Source organism: Lissotriton helveticus, chromosome 7, assembly GCF_964261635.1.
Source record: "Lissotriton helveticus chromosome 7, aLisHel1.1, whole genome shotgun sequence".
Taxonomy (NCBI): Eukaryota; Metazoa; Chordata; class Amphibia; order Caudata; family Salamandridae; genus Lissotriton; species Lissotriton helveticus.
The window spans coordinates 760571323-760588507 of NC_136068.1; the positions used below are offsets into that span (position 1 = coordinate 760571323).

The following is a 17185-nucleotide window of genomic DNA, read 5'->3' on the forward strand; positions in this document are numbered from 1 at the left end:
ATATAGTGTGTACATCATACTTATTGAAATGTCTTGAATGATGAATAGGTCTCAAATAATCGCATACACATAATTATCTCACATTGATTATTGATGTCCTGCTAATCATATTTTAATTTCTCAGGACTGTTCGTAGACAATCTTAAAATTGTTGGAATAGTACTGCAGTGGGTACTATCTCTGGCTTATACGTGATCCCAGTTCCAGTGAGGATAGCATTCCGTGTGGCTGTACTCCGGAGCGAAAGAATGTTGTATTGTTGAAAGCAAAACTGAATTGACTCTGATGGGCAGCATAATAACCCAGAATGAGCCACCGCGAGGTGGTACAGATTAGCCAAATGCCTCGTTATCTAATTAGTGACACGCATGGATGGATGAACGAGATTCCCACTGTCCCTACCTACTATCTAGCGAAACCACAGCCAAGGGAACGGGCTTGGCAGAATCAGCGGGGAAAGAGGTCCCCGTTGAGCTGGACTCTAGCCTGGTGCTTTGAAGAGACATGATGTGTAGGATAAGAGGGAGGCCCTCGGGCCGCCAGTGAAATACCACTACTCTTATTGTTTTTTCATTTAGCCGGTGAGGCTTGGGTGAGCCCGTGGGGCTCTCGCTTCTAGCTCCAAGCGCCCTGCGCCTGCCAGGTGCGACCGGCTCCGGGTACAGCGGAAGGTGGGGAGTTTGACTTGTGCGGTACACCTGTCAAACGATAATGCAGGTGTACTAAGGCGAGCTCAGGGAGGACAGAAACCTCCAACGGAGCAGAAGGGCAAAAGCTCGCTTGATCTCGATTTTCAGTATGAATACAGACCATGAAAGCGGGGCCTCATGATCCTTCTGACTTTTTGGTCAAGCAGAAGGCAGCTGCCTCGGAGCGCCTGGCCTTCCTCGCCGTCGCCGGACTGGGTATGGCACCCTCCCAGGCCATCTGGGTGCTGGGTCGCCCGGGCCATCTGGTCACCTGGCTGTGTGACCAGATGGCCCTGCGTGCCAGGCGACCAAATGGCCGGCCGACCAGGCTGACTCCAACTTTTGTCCTTCACCAGAGTTCTGTAAGCCCCTGCTGAGAAAAATGGGCTACCAGGGCGGGCCGTCGGGGAGAGGGCGTGACCTGGGCTTAACCCTCCTTTGTTCCAGCTGAGGGTCCACGTGCTGGGGACTTTGTGTCCACCGGCTAGGGTTTGGAAGCTGGGCCCAGGCATTGAGCTCTGTCCTGCGGGCCCCGGGGTGCGGGAGCCCCCCCATACTTCAAGCCAGCCGAGGGTCTAGGCGGTCATCGGCACCAAGGGAGGCTCTCCCCGGCCTGGCTAGAGTTCGGAAGCAGGGAACGGGCCTGGGGCTTGAGCTCTGCCCGGCAGGCCATGAGGTGCTGGATCCCCCACTTCCTGCAAGCAAGCCGAGGGTCTGGGTGCTGGGGACCTGGGTCCATTGGGGCCCGGGGAGGATCCCCCCAGCTTGGCTGGGTGTTGGAAGCTGGGACCGGGCCCGGGGCTTGAGCTCCGCCCGGCAGGCCATGGGTTGCTGAAGCCCCCACGTCCTGCAAGCCAGCCAAGGGTCAGGGTGCTGGGGGCCTGGGTTCAATGCGGCCCGGGGACAGTCTCCCCGGCCTGGCTGGGTGTCGGAGGCAGCGACCGGGCCCAGAGCTTGAGCTCTGTCTGGAGGGCCCCGGGGTGCGGGAGCCCCCCATCCTGCAAGCCAGCCCAGGGTCCTGGCGCTGGGGACAGAGGGTCCATTGTGGCCCGGCAAGGCTCTCCCCATCCTGGCCTATGGTTTGAAAGCTGGGACTGGGACCGAGCCCGGGGCATGAGCTCTGTCCGGCAGGCCCTGGGGTGCGGGAGCCTCCCCGTCCTGCAAGCTGGCCCAGGGTCTGGATGCTGGGGACAGGGGGTTCCATAGGGGCCCGGGTAGGCACTCCCCAGCCTGGCTTAGGGTTTGGAAGCTATGAGTGGGACCGGGCCCGGGGCTTGAGCTCTGTCCGGCAGACCCCGGGTGCTGGAGCCCCCCCCGTCCTGCAAGTTATCGGGCGCTGGGCACGGGGCACAGGGGTCCAGCGGGGCCCGGGGAGGCTCTCCTAGGCCTGGCCCAGGGTTTGGAAGCTGGGAGTGGGCTCGGGGCTTAACATCCGTCCGGCGGGCCCTGGGGTGCTGGAGCCCCCCGTCCTGCAAGCCAGCAGGGGGACAGGGCACAGGGGGTTTCCCCCTGAGGCCCGGAGAGGCTCCTCCAGGCCTGGCCTAGGGTTCGGAAGCTGGGACCGGGCCCGGGTTTGTGCTCCGTCCCGCGGGCCCTGGGGTGCCGGAGCCCCCTGTCCGGCAAGCCGGCCGAGGGTCAAGTTGCTGGGCCCGGGGGCAATCGGGGCCCAAGGAGGCTCTCAGGGCAAAGGCTTGGGGCGGGCAGATTGGCGGCCTTTCGGTCCCAACCATCTGGCCGCACCTTTTCCCCTCGGCCATCTGGTCGTATGCAATGCTTTCCAATGGGGCGACCAGATGGCCAGGCCGGCCTGGAAGTCCCGATGAGGGCTTGTCCGCCTCCTCGATCCCAGCCAGGGCTCCAGGAGGTCGGGCGCCTCCGCGCTCTGGGTCTCTTCCATCACTCGGTGCGCAAGGGTTACCAGAAATAGGGGTAGCTTTCCTCTGGATTATTAGGGGCAGGGTATGCCGGACACCCCTCCCAGGCTGGCTGTTCTCAGCCGGGGACCAGATGGGCTGGGCCCAGACAACACCTCCCCACAGACCGGGGCTACCTCCTCCGGCCAGCCGGGTGGCAAAGTGCCCGGGACGGGCTCCATCGGTCCTGGGCAGTCCTCCCTGGGAGTCTGGCCCGAGAACTCCTATGGGCCTTCCCGTGCCTGAGGCCCAACCGGGGTCTCCGAGCCCCCGGGAAGTGGAGCCCCCGAGCCCTCCAAAGGGCAGGCAGGAGCACTCCCGCAAAGGCTCAGGGCAGGCAGATGGGTGTCCTGTTGGTCCCGTCCATCTGGTCACGCCTTTTCCCCCTCTGCCATCTGGTTGCCCGCAAGGCTTCACAATGGGGCGACCAGATGGCCGGGCCTGCCTGGAAGTCCCGATGAGGACTCGTCTGCCTCCTCGATCCCAGCTAGGGCTCCAGGAGGTCAGGCGCCTCCGCTCCCCGGGTCCCCTCCATCACTCTGTGTGCAAGGGTTACCAGAAAGAGGGGTAGCTTTCCTCCGGATTACTAGGGGCAGGGTATGCCGGGACACCCCTCCTGGGCTGGCTGTTCTCAGCCGGGGACCAGATGGGCTGTGCCTGGACAACACCTCTCCACCGTACGGGGCTCCCTCCTCTGGCTTGTGTGGGTGGGTCAAGTACCCGCGACAGGCAAGGGCCAAAAACGTATTGAGGAGACATCAAAATTACTTATCACAAAACAACCTGGTTTTTCAAGGGGGGTCACCTGGGTTTTTGGCCCCAGGCTCTGCGGCCATCTTGGAAAACTACCAAAACCACACATTTCTCAAAATTAGACACCCAGTGGAGTCTAGCCATGTATGGCTTGCGTGGATCCCCCAACGTTTCCTACCTAGAATGCCCTGCAAACCTCAAATTTAGCTGAATAAAACACATTTTCCACATATTTGTGGGTGGTATCATTTTACTCAGGACACTAAGGAGAACGCTGTGGGGTAGGACATGTGTGCCGCCACAGTGGTTCCCCGCACAAATATGTGGAAAATGTGTTTTTTCAGCTAAATTTGAGGTTTGCAGGGGATTCTGGGTAGGGAGAAGTTGGGGGATCCACGCAAGCCATACCTCATTGGACTCCCCAGGGTGTCTAGTTTTCAGAAATGTGTGGATTTGGTAGGTTTCCCTAGGTGGCCACCAAACCCTGGGCAATAAACTCATGGGACCCCTTTTGTGAAACCAGGTTGTTTTGTGATAGGTAATTTTGATGTCGCCTCAATAGGTTTTGGGCCCTTGCCTGTCCTGGGTACTTGACCCACCCACGTGAGTGAGGTACCATTTTTATCGGGAAACCTGGGGGAATGCTGTGTAGAAGGAAATTTGAGGATCCACGCTGATTCTAGAATCTAAATTTGAGGTTTGCAGGGGATTCTCGGTAGGGAAATGTTGGGAGACCCACGCATGCCATACCATGCTGGACTCCCCAGGGTGTTCAGTTTTCAGAAATGTGTGGGTTTGGCAGGTTTCCTAGATGGCTACCGAGCACGGGGCCAAAAACTCATGGGACTCCCCTTTGCAAAACCAGGTAGTTTTGTGATAGGTAATTTTGAAGTCGCCTCAATAGGTTTTGGGCCCTTGCCTGTCGCGGGTACTTGACCCACCGACACAAGTGAGATACCATTTTTCTCAGCAGACTTTGGGGAATGCGGGCTGGGTGGAATTTTGTGGATCCACACAGATTCCAGAACTTTCCACCACAGAAATGTGAGAAAAACATTTTTTTTGTTACAAATTTTGAGGTTTGCAAGGGATTCTGGGTAACGGAACCTGGTGAGAGCCAGACAAGTAACCCCATCCTGGATTCCCCTGGGTGTCTAGTTTTTAAAAATGTATAGGTTTGCTAGGTTTCCCTAGGTGCCGGCAGAGCTAGGGTTCAAACTCTACAGCTAGGCACTTTGCAAAAAAAAGGGTCAGTTTTCACCGTGAAAATGCGTTGTGTCCACGTTGCGTTTTGGGTTATTTCCTGTCGCAGGGATTGGCCTACTTACACAAGTGAGGTACTGTTTTTCTCTGAAGACTTTGGGGAACGCGGGGTGGGTGGAATTTTGTGGATCATTCAGATTCCAGAACTTTCCACCACAGAAATGTGAGGAAAATGTGTACAAAGTTTTAGGTTTGCGAGGGATTCTGGGTAATAGAACCTGGTGAGAGCCAGTCAAGTCACCACATCCTGGATTCCCCTGGGTGTCTAGATGTCATAAATGTATTGGTTTGCTAGGTTTCCCTAGGTACTGGCAGAGCAATTTTCCTCAGTAAAAATAAAGCGTGTCCACGTTGTGTTTTGAGCCGTTTCCTGTCACGGGCACTAGGCCTACCCACACAAGTGAGGTACCATTTTTATCGAGAGACTTAGGGTAACACAGAATTGTAGAGCAATGGGTATTACCTATTGACTTTCGATGCATTTTCTGCCTTCCAAATGAAAGACAATGTGAAAAAAATAAGTCATTTTGAAAAATTACCCATAATTCTCATGTAGTATGGGTACTCACAATTTCGTAAATGTGCAAATATCTACTGTTTCTAAGCTCTATATGTTTTGTTCCAATTTCAGAAATACATACGTGTCTTTCAAACCGATTTTTCCATGCATATATTTTCCCAAATTATTTGCTATATGCCCGGTACATAATAAAAAAACATTGCAAGAAGCTTCTTAGTTATTTGCTCTGGGTTTGTCGGGTTCTGGGTGAATCTACAAGTCCTATATATACCCACAACCAAAAAGTTCCAGCGGATGTAACGGTATATTGCTTTCAAACAACTGTCATATTTAGAAGAAGTTACAGGTGAAAACGTTGACACAAATGTCTGTTTTTTTCCATTAATTTTCAATTTTTCGTATATTCAACTATTTCTATTAAGAAACCTTGAAGGGTCTACACAAATGACCCCTTGCTGAATTCAAAATGTTGTCTACTTTTCTAAAATGTATAGCTTTCCACCATCCATTATTGCTTTCATACCCATTTCTACCATTAACTGGAAAAAGATTGAAAGCACAAAAAATTGCAAAAATATGCTATGTCCCAGAAAAATGCCATAACTGTGTAAAACTTTTTGGTTTTCTGACAAAAGTCTGCTTGTCCCGGAAAGCTGGGAAGATGGTGATTTCAGCACCTCGACCCCTTTATTTAGACCATTTGCAGGGAAGAAAACAGGTGCTTTCATCTGCAGCCCTTTTTTCCCATTCCTCCATCAAAAAACTAAATTTAGCTGTATTTTGGCTAATTTCTGGGTCCCCTGGGCAAATTTGGCATGGATACCATATGTGGTCAAAAAGCTACAGGGCCTAAGCGCGAACTACCCCAAAAAGTCCAAAAAAGGCTTTGCACGGGGGGGGGGGTTGTCTTAGCCTAGCAGCGAAGGGGTTAATTTGAGCCGGTGCTCGTCACTGACATTTACTTGTCAACACCGGGGCTTGTGACAATCTGCCACAAGGTGGCGCTGTCTAGCTCATTTGGCGATGACCTCAACAGCACTTTATTAATAATTCAATATACATTACAAATGACTTTTACCTGACACCTAAGTTATTCTTATAGCTTTGGGGGCCTGAAATAGTCTGAATCGTGCACTTGTAGGAGTGTGATGGTTAGTAGTTGAGTTGTGACTATCAATGGCAGCATGGCAGGGGTGATGTATGCTGCAAGCTGCAATGGTCCTCCTGAAGAGAGCCCTGGCACTTATTTATTTACAAATTAATCACTGGCTCCAAACCATGTTCCCTCTTATGTCCTCTGTGGAAATGCCTTCACATGTTCTTTAAACAGTGTACAGTGTATTTAAGCTCTATGCCTTATTTGATACGACTGTCATAGAAATAACTGGTTGAATTGACTGTGAAATCCTTCTCTTCTTTTATGAAAACTATGTGCTACGTAGTTCGCCAGGAGTAAAGAGGATGCACCAGTATACACTAGTTACTCAATAAAGTTACTCTTCTAAGGATTTATACTTATAGCACTTAATCCACCTTTCTGTAGAGGAGCCCACCAACCATCTGAGTATTTGTATCTACCCCTAGGTTAGAGAAATGTAAAAATACATTTTAAGAGTGTGTTGAAATGAGCTGTTAGGATGCATATCCTCCTTGTGGTGCACCACATAACTTTATCTTCGCTTAGAGTTGTTTATTCTCATGTCTGCAGCTTGGACATCTCATAGATCTGAAGGAAAGGGGGCTATGGAATCCCTAGTATGAGTAATTTGTACTGTGCATTTTCACATCAGCAGAGTAATTAGTAAGGGCATGATTACGAGTTTGGTGGTGTGGGAGTGGGCTGCAAGGCTAGGGCCCCTCTCCCACCCCGTCAAATCAGCCAGATTAGGAGTTTTCTCCTGGTCTGGTGGGTGGTGCTGTGGCGGTCCCAGGCCGTAAGCCTTAGAAAGGCACAACAGTGGGAACACCAAAGCCCGCTCCTCTATGGCATGAACTTGTGCAGTCCAAGCTGTGCAGGAACTGGGGTGCATGCACACAGGGAGGCACACCATGTGCCCATCTACATGCACCCCATAGCCCTGAGGCAACAGTGGGCTCTGTAGGGCTGCTTAGTTTCCTCACCACCACAGTTTTCGTGTCATGCTCACTGACATTAAAACTGTGGCAGTGAGTAATATGCTTTGCAGTGTCACAGCGGCAGCCAGTATATTGCAGACCTCAGACCACTGCAAGACCACCAGGGATTGGAGTTTCCCTGGCAGTAGCAGCAGTCCCATGGTGATCTGACTAGTCAACTCGAAATATGGTGGTCGGACTGTCGGTGCAGCGGTAGTCGCACTGCCACTGTGGGTTTGGTGGTGCATCGGATCCCCACCTTCATAATCAGGCCCTGAGACTATACAGATATCTCCTTCCTAGTTTTGGGAGGCTATTCACAGTATGTGGGTCTGTTCACGAGATCAACACTAGAAAACCATTGTTACAGGTAAGTTGTTCATATTCATCCTTTCGTGTTAAAATGCTATTATGTAAACACAAATCTATATGCTATATTTAATTTGGGCAATACAGTTTGTTATAGAGTGTCTCAATATGTAAAAGCATCATATTGATTTAATAATAGATCAAAATGCTATAACAGTAAAAGGGAAATGTATGTTGTGTGAAGGAAGTAATTAATTTAAATAAAAATGAAAAGGGCAACATATTGCAACCTGCTTTAGGCGTTTCAACAGAGCTGTAAATATATTAAATAGAAGAAAATGCTCTAAAATAGAGAACACATTTAGATTTTAAAAAAATGCACTTTAATAGATTTATGCATCCTATGAAAAGATTATAATTTCTATGCATTGTTTGACGATATTGCTTTTTTTTCGGTGCATGACTTTTAACAGTCAGTGTTTTTTTTCAGATTCAAATACAAACCAGCTATCCACAACACAGGGCTTTCAAGTGAGACCAGTGAAGCCTCCAAAATTCTTTCAAGTACTGCACTATAATTGCTCAGTCTACCTCCTGAAGAACATAATAATTTGATACCAGTTACTTTATTTAACTCGAAATGGCTATTGACTGATTAGTAGCCCAGGTGTTTTTGATATTTATTGAAACATTTCCTTTCTTGGACTAGAGAGACAAAACCAATGAAGAAAGATACGTTTGAAGAGGTATGGATGCTGCAACTGCATCTCAAAATGAAAATGGCTTCGGTATTAAGCCGTGACAATGATGTCCGCTTCAGTGCCTACTCTGTGGGGAGGAACTGCTTTCTCATTTACTGAAAACATAAACTATACTTTATTGTGTAATTTTTTTTCAGTCTTCTTTGTGTCTTCTTCTCCCCAATGTAATTGGTCTTCCAGTTTCATAATTCACCACTGCTTTGAGTGGAAAGCTTAGCACAAGGGTATGAGGCCCTAATTTAAATTTCGACCAACGTGTGCTGTGCAAAATTTGAGGAGAATGTTATTCCCTTGTCAAAACCCAGCATTCCACAAAACGTGGATTAGGGTACAAGAAAAGAATGTAATGGTTCAAAAGTTATTCCAAGATATTAAAATCACATGTAGTAGTTTTTGCAAGATGATTTGATGTGACCTTCATCAGGAACTGAGTAGCCTGTTATTACAATTGTATTATGTGTTGTACTTATAAAAATTGTAAAAATTGAGATTCGTGGTTTAGGAAATTGCAGCCCTGTTTCAAGGACCTCATTTTTATGCACACACTAGTGCTAGAAGCATATGTATTTGCAAAACCTAGCTCCCTGTGATAAAGTTACTAAAATTCAAGTTGCCACTTTGATTTAAAAAGAAGGCTATATTTGATCTCTGTGTGGACACAATGGACAGACAAAATCTGAAGTTTAATAAGAGATTACGTTTCTTCATGTAAAGTAGCCAATTTTAATGACAGTTGTTAATTACGAATGGCAGCCTCTTAACATTTCCGATCCTCTGTAGCTGTCAAAAACTCTCCCCAGTTTTATTTCTTTTAATGACGAATAAGGGGTAAGCTCTGTTTTTGAGGGTTCATTGTACTCGTTCGCCATATTTTTGCATTGCCAACTGTACAGAAAATTAGATAAAGCTTGAATTGTTCTCAAACTCCAGGTTAGGTTCTATAATGAATTTAGAGTGCAGTTTTTTGCATTACAGTTGTTCGACAATTACAGCATGGTAGGGTAGTGAAGATTTACTTTGGCAGAAAGCAAAAGTCTGATATATTCCAGAACGAGTTAAGACCTAAACCACCAATTTAAGACTGAAAAATGCTGTTTCAATTGTGATTTGTTTTGTATTTCCAAATAATATATTGTTTTGCTATCCAGATAAGTTGTGTTGATCAATGTAAATCTTTTATACACCTTTGGTTAAGGGTTGTAATGTCACTTGTTTTTATATGTGTACTGGATTTCTGTAATCACCATTATGCAAGGCCAAAGGCCGCATTACTTGTTTGCTAAGGTGTGTGCTTTTCCACCTTCACTCCATAGAAAGTATGGTCCAATGTGACACTTTGAGATTTCAGCCAAGAGGAAACATTGACCTGTCTGTAGGAATGTGAGAACCTTCATTGGTAAAGAGGGTCTTCTGTGCCGCATGGTTGGCTGTCTTGAAGTGTATTCTGTGCGTGCTCCGAATCTTTGTTTCCTCCTCCACACCCTTTAGTGTTGCTTAAAAGCTTGTGCTGCATGAGGGTCCAAAAAGGCGTGAGTAACCAGTGATGTCAAATAGGACAATGTTTTTTTTTCTAAAATGATGTATGACCTAGACCTTATTACCTTTATTGTACTATCTCCCCCTCTAATGACTGCTACTTTGTTAGTACAAAACTTGATCTCTGTCCAAACTAGGCATATTTGGCTTGCACTGCTGACTGGGGCTGATGTTTCTCATCAGTTCCCTATCTCACCACCAAGCTTTGTGGTTGTGACTGTGACAAGATAAGCCCCACTTTTGCAAGTTCTTAAAAAACACTACCTCCTTAGGATCGCAGAGTCGAGACCAGAGAGATTAGAGATCAGATGACTCAAGCGGCAATTTGGGCTCAGATTGAAGTAAAGCATTCTCCACACTTGTAAGTAAACATTTTATCACTCCCTGCACAAATATGGCCGAGTCCCCAAACCATTCAGAATAAACCTGTTCTCATCAAAATGTCACAACCGAGCAACTGACATCGCCTGCAGCAGTTATGATAATGTTAATGTTTTAGCGAATGGACGGCATGACTGTTGGAAGCGCTGATTAACTACTTGTGGTTTCTGTTGACATACTTTGTGGTCCTTTTAGCAATGGGTTTCCCGATAATACATGATGCCAAAGAGAAATTTAAGGAAGGATTTTATCAAAACGAGTTTGAACTCGGTACAGTGTCTTTGCTAACAAACCTTTAGTCTGCATTTGCTTCAGAACCCAATGTCTACGTTTCCAAAATAAATGTAGTGTTACTATTGCTTATATAATCCCTGATATCTAAGCAGTTAATATTCCCCTAAGAAACTGCCATCTAAAGTTATATCTATTCGGATTATGAAACCATAATGGTTGGCCTGGTCGCATGCCCAGTGTGGTGGCTTTGGGCAGATTCCTTCGTTATTGCGGTTATCACACACTATGCCATGTATTAATGTACTGGCTACCCGAAAAAATCCCTCACCACGTACTGTTCTTTTACAGAACATTAATAACGTCTTCACTGTGTTATATTGAATCAAAATTAGGCATGGGCTGAAAATTCGTTCTGCTCGCGTAATTTGCGAATTTTTGGCAATTTCGCGATCCTGCGAATCGCGCAAAATTGCCCCAAAATTTGCAAGTTGGCGAATTTTTTTTGCTTGTTTGCGCTTCAAAAATACAATCTTGCGCGCGCCGTTGACTTACCGTGATTCTGAGTTCGCCGAGTTGTTTTCCTCCCTGTTCGCGTGCGCTGCGAGAATTTGCTAGCTGGCCGAGCGACGCCGCGATGGCGAACACATCATTGCGACCAGAATCAGGAAATTGCGAACACGTCATTGGGACCCGCATTAGGAAAAAGGCATGGCAAGCGGACTGGTTAAGTGGAAACCACATGTTCGCGACCGTTGCGACCGCATGCGCAAGTTCTCGTCGCCGAACTTGTAAAAAAACTTCGCGAACCCGCAAAAAAAAAATTCCGCAATTTTTTGCGAATTCCGCCCATTGTTAATCAAAATTTCCTCCTCACAGGACCTCTTGTTGTGACTGCTCAGATAGCTAATTAGGTAGATGGTTCAGAACATCACAACACACTTAAAAAAACGTTTAACATGTGTTGGTCTCGATGTGTACCACATAGGCACTTTGTCCTACAGATAAAAAAAAGTGTTGCTTGCCACCTTTTCTATGATATGATGAACGGAACCATTACTACAAAAGATGTTCATTGCCCATACATGTAACAGGTATGGGATTCTGTGTGTAACCTTTATATTTCACACCCTGTTCAAAGGATTTTTGCACACAAGTTGAATGTCATTGTGCATAACAACCTTTGCGTCTATAAAAAAAACCTGTGATAATTCCCAGGATTCGTGAAATGGTAGGTTTGAAAATCATAGTTGTAAATAGGGTAAAGACCAGTATGGCGAAATTGTCAAATTCTTGGTGAAATGATGGGCCTTTCATGGAGAAATACCATTGCAACATTAAGCGAACACTTAACAAACAAGTACGTTTGTCGTTATGCACCTACCTCCTGCAGGTAGTTTACCAACTCCAAGCTGCACCTTTCATAAGCAGGAGTAAGTGTGCATTCCAGAATGGGATTGTGAGAGAAGCACTCCCAGAGTTCTTGGTGGTGAAGAGGAGAGGACATTTTTCCTAGACCTTTCCGGAGGATTAAAAACCGTGGCGTTTGCATTGCTGTCACACTTGCACAAACTCAGTATTTCACCTAGTGGAATTTCTGTGTGCACAACTTACTATGGTTGTCTAGAAATGGTGTTGATTTCCTGGAGTACATTTGGGATTAATTTTGAAACGGTAACCAATTAGAAGTCTGCTACTGATGGAGTTTGAATTCTATGGGAGAAAATGTATGACTTTGTTAACTGTACCTTTGTAAACTGGGCCCACTCTACACCATATGAATCTTTTTTTTATATTCATGTTATTGATTTTCAGATTCAGAAAAGAAAGAATAAAGTACAGTAGCATTACTTGTGCCATCGCTCCCCAATAAGATAGCTCGTGAGATTTTTCACTTGTGAATCCCCTTTCTTATCAGTCATACCACGGAATGATTTCATAGTCATACCTGGTTCTGACAGCGAACTATCCTCGCTACTGTCAAGACACAGACAGTAATTAAAGGGGTTTGTTTACTCATGCTACTAATTAGAGCACTAGTTCAATTTTTGCTCGTTTGAGGCTCAGTGTCCTGACATTCCTAGCAACAATAGCCGCAACTGCGCTCATGATCACTGAAGACCTCATGTCTCTCAAGTGCACTTTGTCAAACATTCAGAAGGCCCACCCGCAACAGTACATACCACAAACACATGAAGATATTCCAAGCTATAAAAATATGTTCCATGACTACCAACTTGTAACACGTCTTTCCCAAACATCTCAACACCAGCCTGATATTCTTCATGGAATATAAAGAGAAAATAGAACATCACAGGACGATAAGGTAAAACGCTCAGACATACATAGTCACCCAGATCAACAAAACATATAATAAGGGTTTAATTGGCTTGAACATCAGAACCTGATGTGTTGATCCAGCAAGTACTCTCACAACATAGATTCTTCAACCTCTGGTACACAGAAAGCATAATGTAGTTTTCATGCATAAATAGCTAGACACTAGCCTCATCATAATTGCGTTGAGACTTATGTATGCATTCTAAACAAAGGTTACCTAAAACTATTTAAGCCCGGACTTTAGAAAATGCAACTATGCAGTAATGTAGTGAATAAACCATTCTGTAAGTGCATCTCAAACAATTTGCAAGTGCAGCTCAAGCTAAAGATAACATTACCTCCATTAGTTCCATAAGAGGCTAGGACATTTACTTGGCATTATGCAGTGCCATTTCTGATTCAATGGAACCTGCCATTTATCATCAGTGTCAATTCAAAGCCTGGCAGCAGGGAGAAGAGCAGTGTTGTTTGTAGTTCACCCCATTCAATGGCTGCTAAAGATTTTCTGTACACATTTTAGTTTGGTTAAAAAAGAGAGCTCATCACCATTGTGCAGAAATGTCTTCTCAGCCTTAAAGGAAGATCAGATTCCCCTTTTTACTTTATTTAAAAAGTACATTATTCATGAGGTTCTGAGATGCAAATCAGCTACCGGGCTTTGAAAACCAGTATTGTAAGCCCTGTTGATCACCATGTCCTTCAAATGTTCTTGGTCTTCAAACACTTTTGATATGTTTCAGGCTAGACCTTTGAGTCTTCAAGCAGATTCAGTTGTAGTAGGCAAACAAGCATCTGTCTCTGTATCCCTGGGTATATCTGGCATTTTTTAGATCCACATCAGGATAATCCTTGGCTGATAGTGAGTGGAATCGTGCAGCATGTACTAGCCACTTTTGTATTGCAGGGGAGCAGCAGTCCTGCGTATACTGTGTTGAACAACCCTTGATTTCCTGGACAGCTATAAGTCCAGAGATTTTTAGACCGATGCATATATTCTCATTGGCTGCCCAAATATCATTCAGAAAGGTCTAAACCCTGAGACTAATTGTGGTTGGATGAATGGTGAGGGTGAGAATTGAGACAACCTGCTGTTGCAGCCAATCTAACTGGCTGCCCTTCAGTCAATAAAAATTGGTTAAAGTTTGAGGGGCATTTCAACCAAAGCGGTTGTGGGCAGTCAGCACAATCCTCAAGTATTGTTTAGTAAACTGTGATGTGAGCAGGTTCAAGCATGAACGGTTTGTTTTTTTCTGGGATAAAATTCTCCGTTTAATTTTAGTCAGTCAAGCAAAGGATTTTTGCAGTTCTGCCAACAAAATCTGCTTTACATGTCCTAAAATGTGGACTAAAAAAGGGGGCAATTCCACTTCTGCTTTTCAGCAGAGTGTTTCATCCAACACTAGTCTTCCACTATGCCTAAAAGTTGGGCATTATACCTCTTTGAACTTCCCTGAAGGACAAACAATCCTCTAATTCCCATCCTTGATCCATGCAACATCCCAAAGATTACCCTCTTCTGAATCCTTAGTGTTCCACTCTGTCTCCTTCACATCCTACTCCCTGGTCCTTATTTGATCTATGTCTAATATTGGGAATGAAGTGTTCATAGAGCGGCTATCTGTTTTTCACCAGCAAGTTAGTATCCCTTAAGGACTGGAGACTTGCATTCCTTATTGGAAGCCCGACAGATTCCATTTCCATCTTAGAGGAAGCATCTACACCCTACAGCCATCTTTTGCACCCTGATCTGAGACTTGGCCTTAAAACTAATCTCAGTTGTGTTTTGATGCCCCTGCTTCTCTTCATTAAAGCTCTTCATCGATGCAACGTGTCAGCAGTTAGAATACACCTAAGGTGTCCAATCTCAGTTATACTCTCTTACTAACCAAGCTTGCAGATCTTCAAGCAAGAGCTTGATTAAGAGTTCCAGCCCTGCTAGCAATAGGGTAGTTTCTGTTATTTGTCACATTTGGATTCAAATTTATAATTGAGCTTAGTAGGTATGCACATTAATGGACCTATTGACAGGCCCGGAATTAGTAGGCCATAAATCTACTCTGAAAATATCAAAGGAGATTCCAAGACCTCAGATCCTTTAAGGTGTGTCACACCTCTGAGGGCAACAACCAGACTGCACACGAACCAGTGAACATGATAATCATTATCTTTATATGGATGCCCAAGCTAAACAGTGAGGACAACTGAGTAAAGCATACAGATAGACATGAAACAAATAGCAAAAATCTATGACTGTTGTTGTTCATTTGAACAAGTGAATGCGAAACTGCTAATTCATGTAATGCCAATTACAAACTTATGGAGCTGTACACACCAAGACGGACATGTTGTGTGACACAATATATTGTTCCTCGTTGTTTATATTAAAGAGTTCAATAGATGCCCCTCACAAATATGTGCACTGGTGATACCCCTTCACCCGTACCACCTGAAAGGCACTGCGGTGTAACCTTAAAAATGAGTTAGTAAGACACAGTCTAAAGACCCTGCTCCCTGACTCTGTAAATCGCCAATCCGAGCAGCAGTATATCCAAACAGCCAGAATCCACCCAAGAGAATACATGTAGACACACCCTGACCCTCTGGCAAACTGAGATCAACGATTCAGAAAAGGGGGTGAGATCAACAGCATGACACTACAAAACCCGGAAGGTATGCCATTTCAGCGTCCAACTAGACGGGTAAAGGCTGCATTAAGACCAAGCTATCAGTCTTACCTCAGCTGGACAGCCACCAGCTTGCACTAACAAGGCAGGCGGGGTTTGAGGCAGGTAGACCATCTCTTGGCACCACTGAAGTGAGGACTGCACCTAGGTCTTCTCGTGCAACCAAGGGTGCACTATAGTACTGCAAACACCAACCGATCACCAAAGGCCAGAATGATATTTATCTGATAGCACAGGAATTAAATAATTGGATAATGTATAGTCCTTCTGCACATGCGCCATCTCTTCCAAACAGACTTTAACATCACAGACAATTCTATGCCCGTACATAACATATTACAACACGCATTGAAAGGTCTGGAGAGAAGCTGGTTTCGATCATTACATCTCAAATGTGAAGAGCAGTGACTGTAAGAGTGGCTTGAAATGTCTTTATTGCCCAGAAGAGGAGTTTAACATGTTTTTGATTGCCAGAGTTGCAGGCAGGGTAAAGCATCTCCCTTGGATGTCGTAAAAAAGTAATGTAAAGGTGGAATTGGCGTTTAAAAAGTGACCTTTTGTGTACTTTAAGAGCACCGAACTGTGAGACAAAGAAACCATTGGTTTCTCACCCACAGGGCGAACACTGCAACGCCATAATTATGACAAATCAGTCCCTCTTCTAGGCACTTACAGACGGGTGTATTACTAGCCTATATTTGCCAATGTAGTTTTTATTTTGGTTTGTCGCAAATAGGCACTGTCCTGTTTGAAAAGTCTAGCCAGAATATCTCTGCTTGACAACAATCCTCCTGTATGGGCAAGAAAGTGTTCCTTCCAACTGTTTTGTTTGAGATTTCATTTTGGGATGCTGTCAGCTGTTGATACAAAAAGCCAGCAATGCGTTGTGAAGCATCAATAGTAAAATGAAGATGTTCCCACTTTGTCGATGTACCCTTTAAGTAACCTCATCATCAGGTTGTCTCACACCATCTACTACTGTAATTTTTCCAGTTGTATGTTTTAAATAAGGATCTTTTACAAATTTGAAGATCTTTTTCACAGTTTGATACATTTTAGATATCATGATGATTTTGCAACTTTTAGATATGTATATTTAATGTGTACTGCGTTATCACCTTTAAAAAGCATTTTGATTGTCATTTGTTATCATCAGCCCTTCAAGAATGTTCTCCAATTTGCACCATCATGGAGAAAAGTTAAATGTAGCAAAGCCCTTTCTGTGCCAATGACCTCTACTCAAACAGAATATTTGTAATTTTTGTATTCGTATTTATGTAAAAATGAGTTAAAAACAATGAAATAGTTTCAAAATAACAAACTAGCACTGAATCATTGAAGCAGGCTTTGTACACCTTTGTCATAGTCAGTAAAAATAAATGTGGGATATGATGAACTCCAATTACTCTTGACTTCTTATGGTTATTTTCCACAGTGTTGTTTACTAAACCATGACATTTTCATTGGAATATCACCACGTTGGGTATGATAATATTCTGGTAGGCCTGCAATTGTTTTTATAGGCAAGCAACAGCCATCAAAGACATATTTTTGACTAACTAATGTCATGAATGCTCAAAAGAGAACGTAGTGTTTCAGGGATTTTGCGGAGTCACAGAACTATGCTTGGAATCATAGAACCTTAGTAGGCAGGGACTGAGTAATCCTACCACCTGAGTACCCATGAGCC

The 17185-nt window shown here is 45.1% G+C and overlaps 1 protein-coding gene and 1 long non-coding RNA gene across 2 annotated transcripts in view; both read left to right on the forward strand.

Moving 5' to 3' along the window:
* The window catches only part of LOC144769114 (organic cation/carnitine transporter 2-like), a 739817-nt gene extending 730890 nt beyond the window's left edge, over positions 1-8927 (forward strand). The window contains exon 10 of the mRNA XM_078653116.1: positions 8053-8927. Within this exon, the coding sequence (XP_078509242.1) occupies positions 8053-8140 (88 nt within the window). The 3' untranslated portion in view covers positions 8141-8927. The remainder of the gene's footprint in view (positions 1-8052) is intronic.
* Positions 8928-11376: 2449 nt separating this feature from the next.
* LOC144769115 (uncharacterized) lies at positions 11377-16897 on the forward strand. The gene is made up of 2 exons (XR_013598670.1): positions 11377-14049; positions 14105-16897. It is a non-coding gene; the product is annotated as an uncharacterized LOC144769115 (long non-coding RNA).
* The last annotated feature ends 288 nt before the right edge of the window (positions 16898-17185 follow it).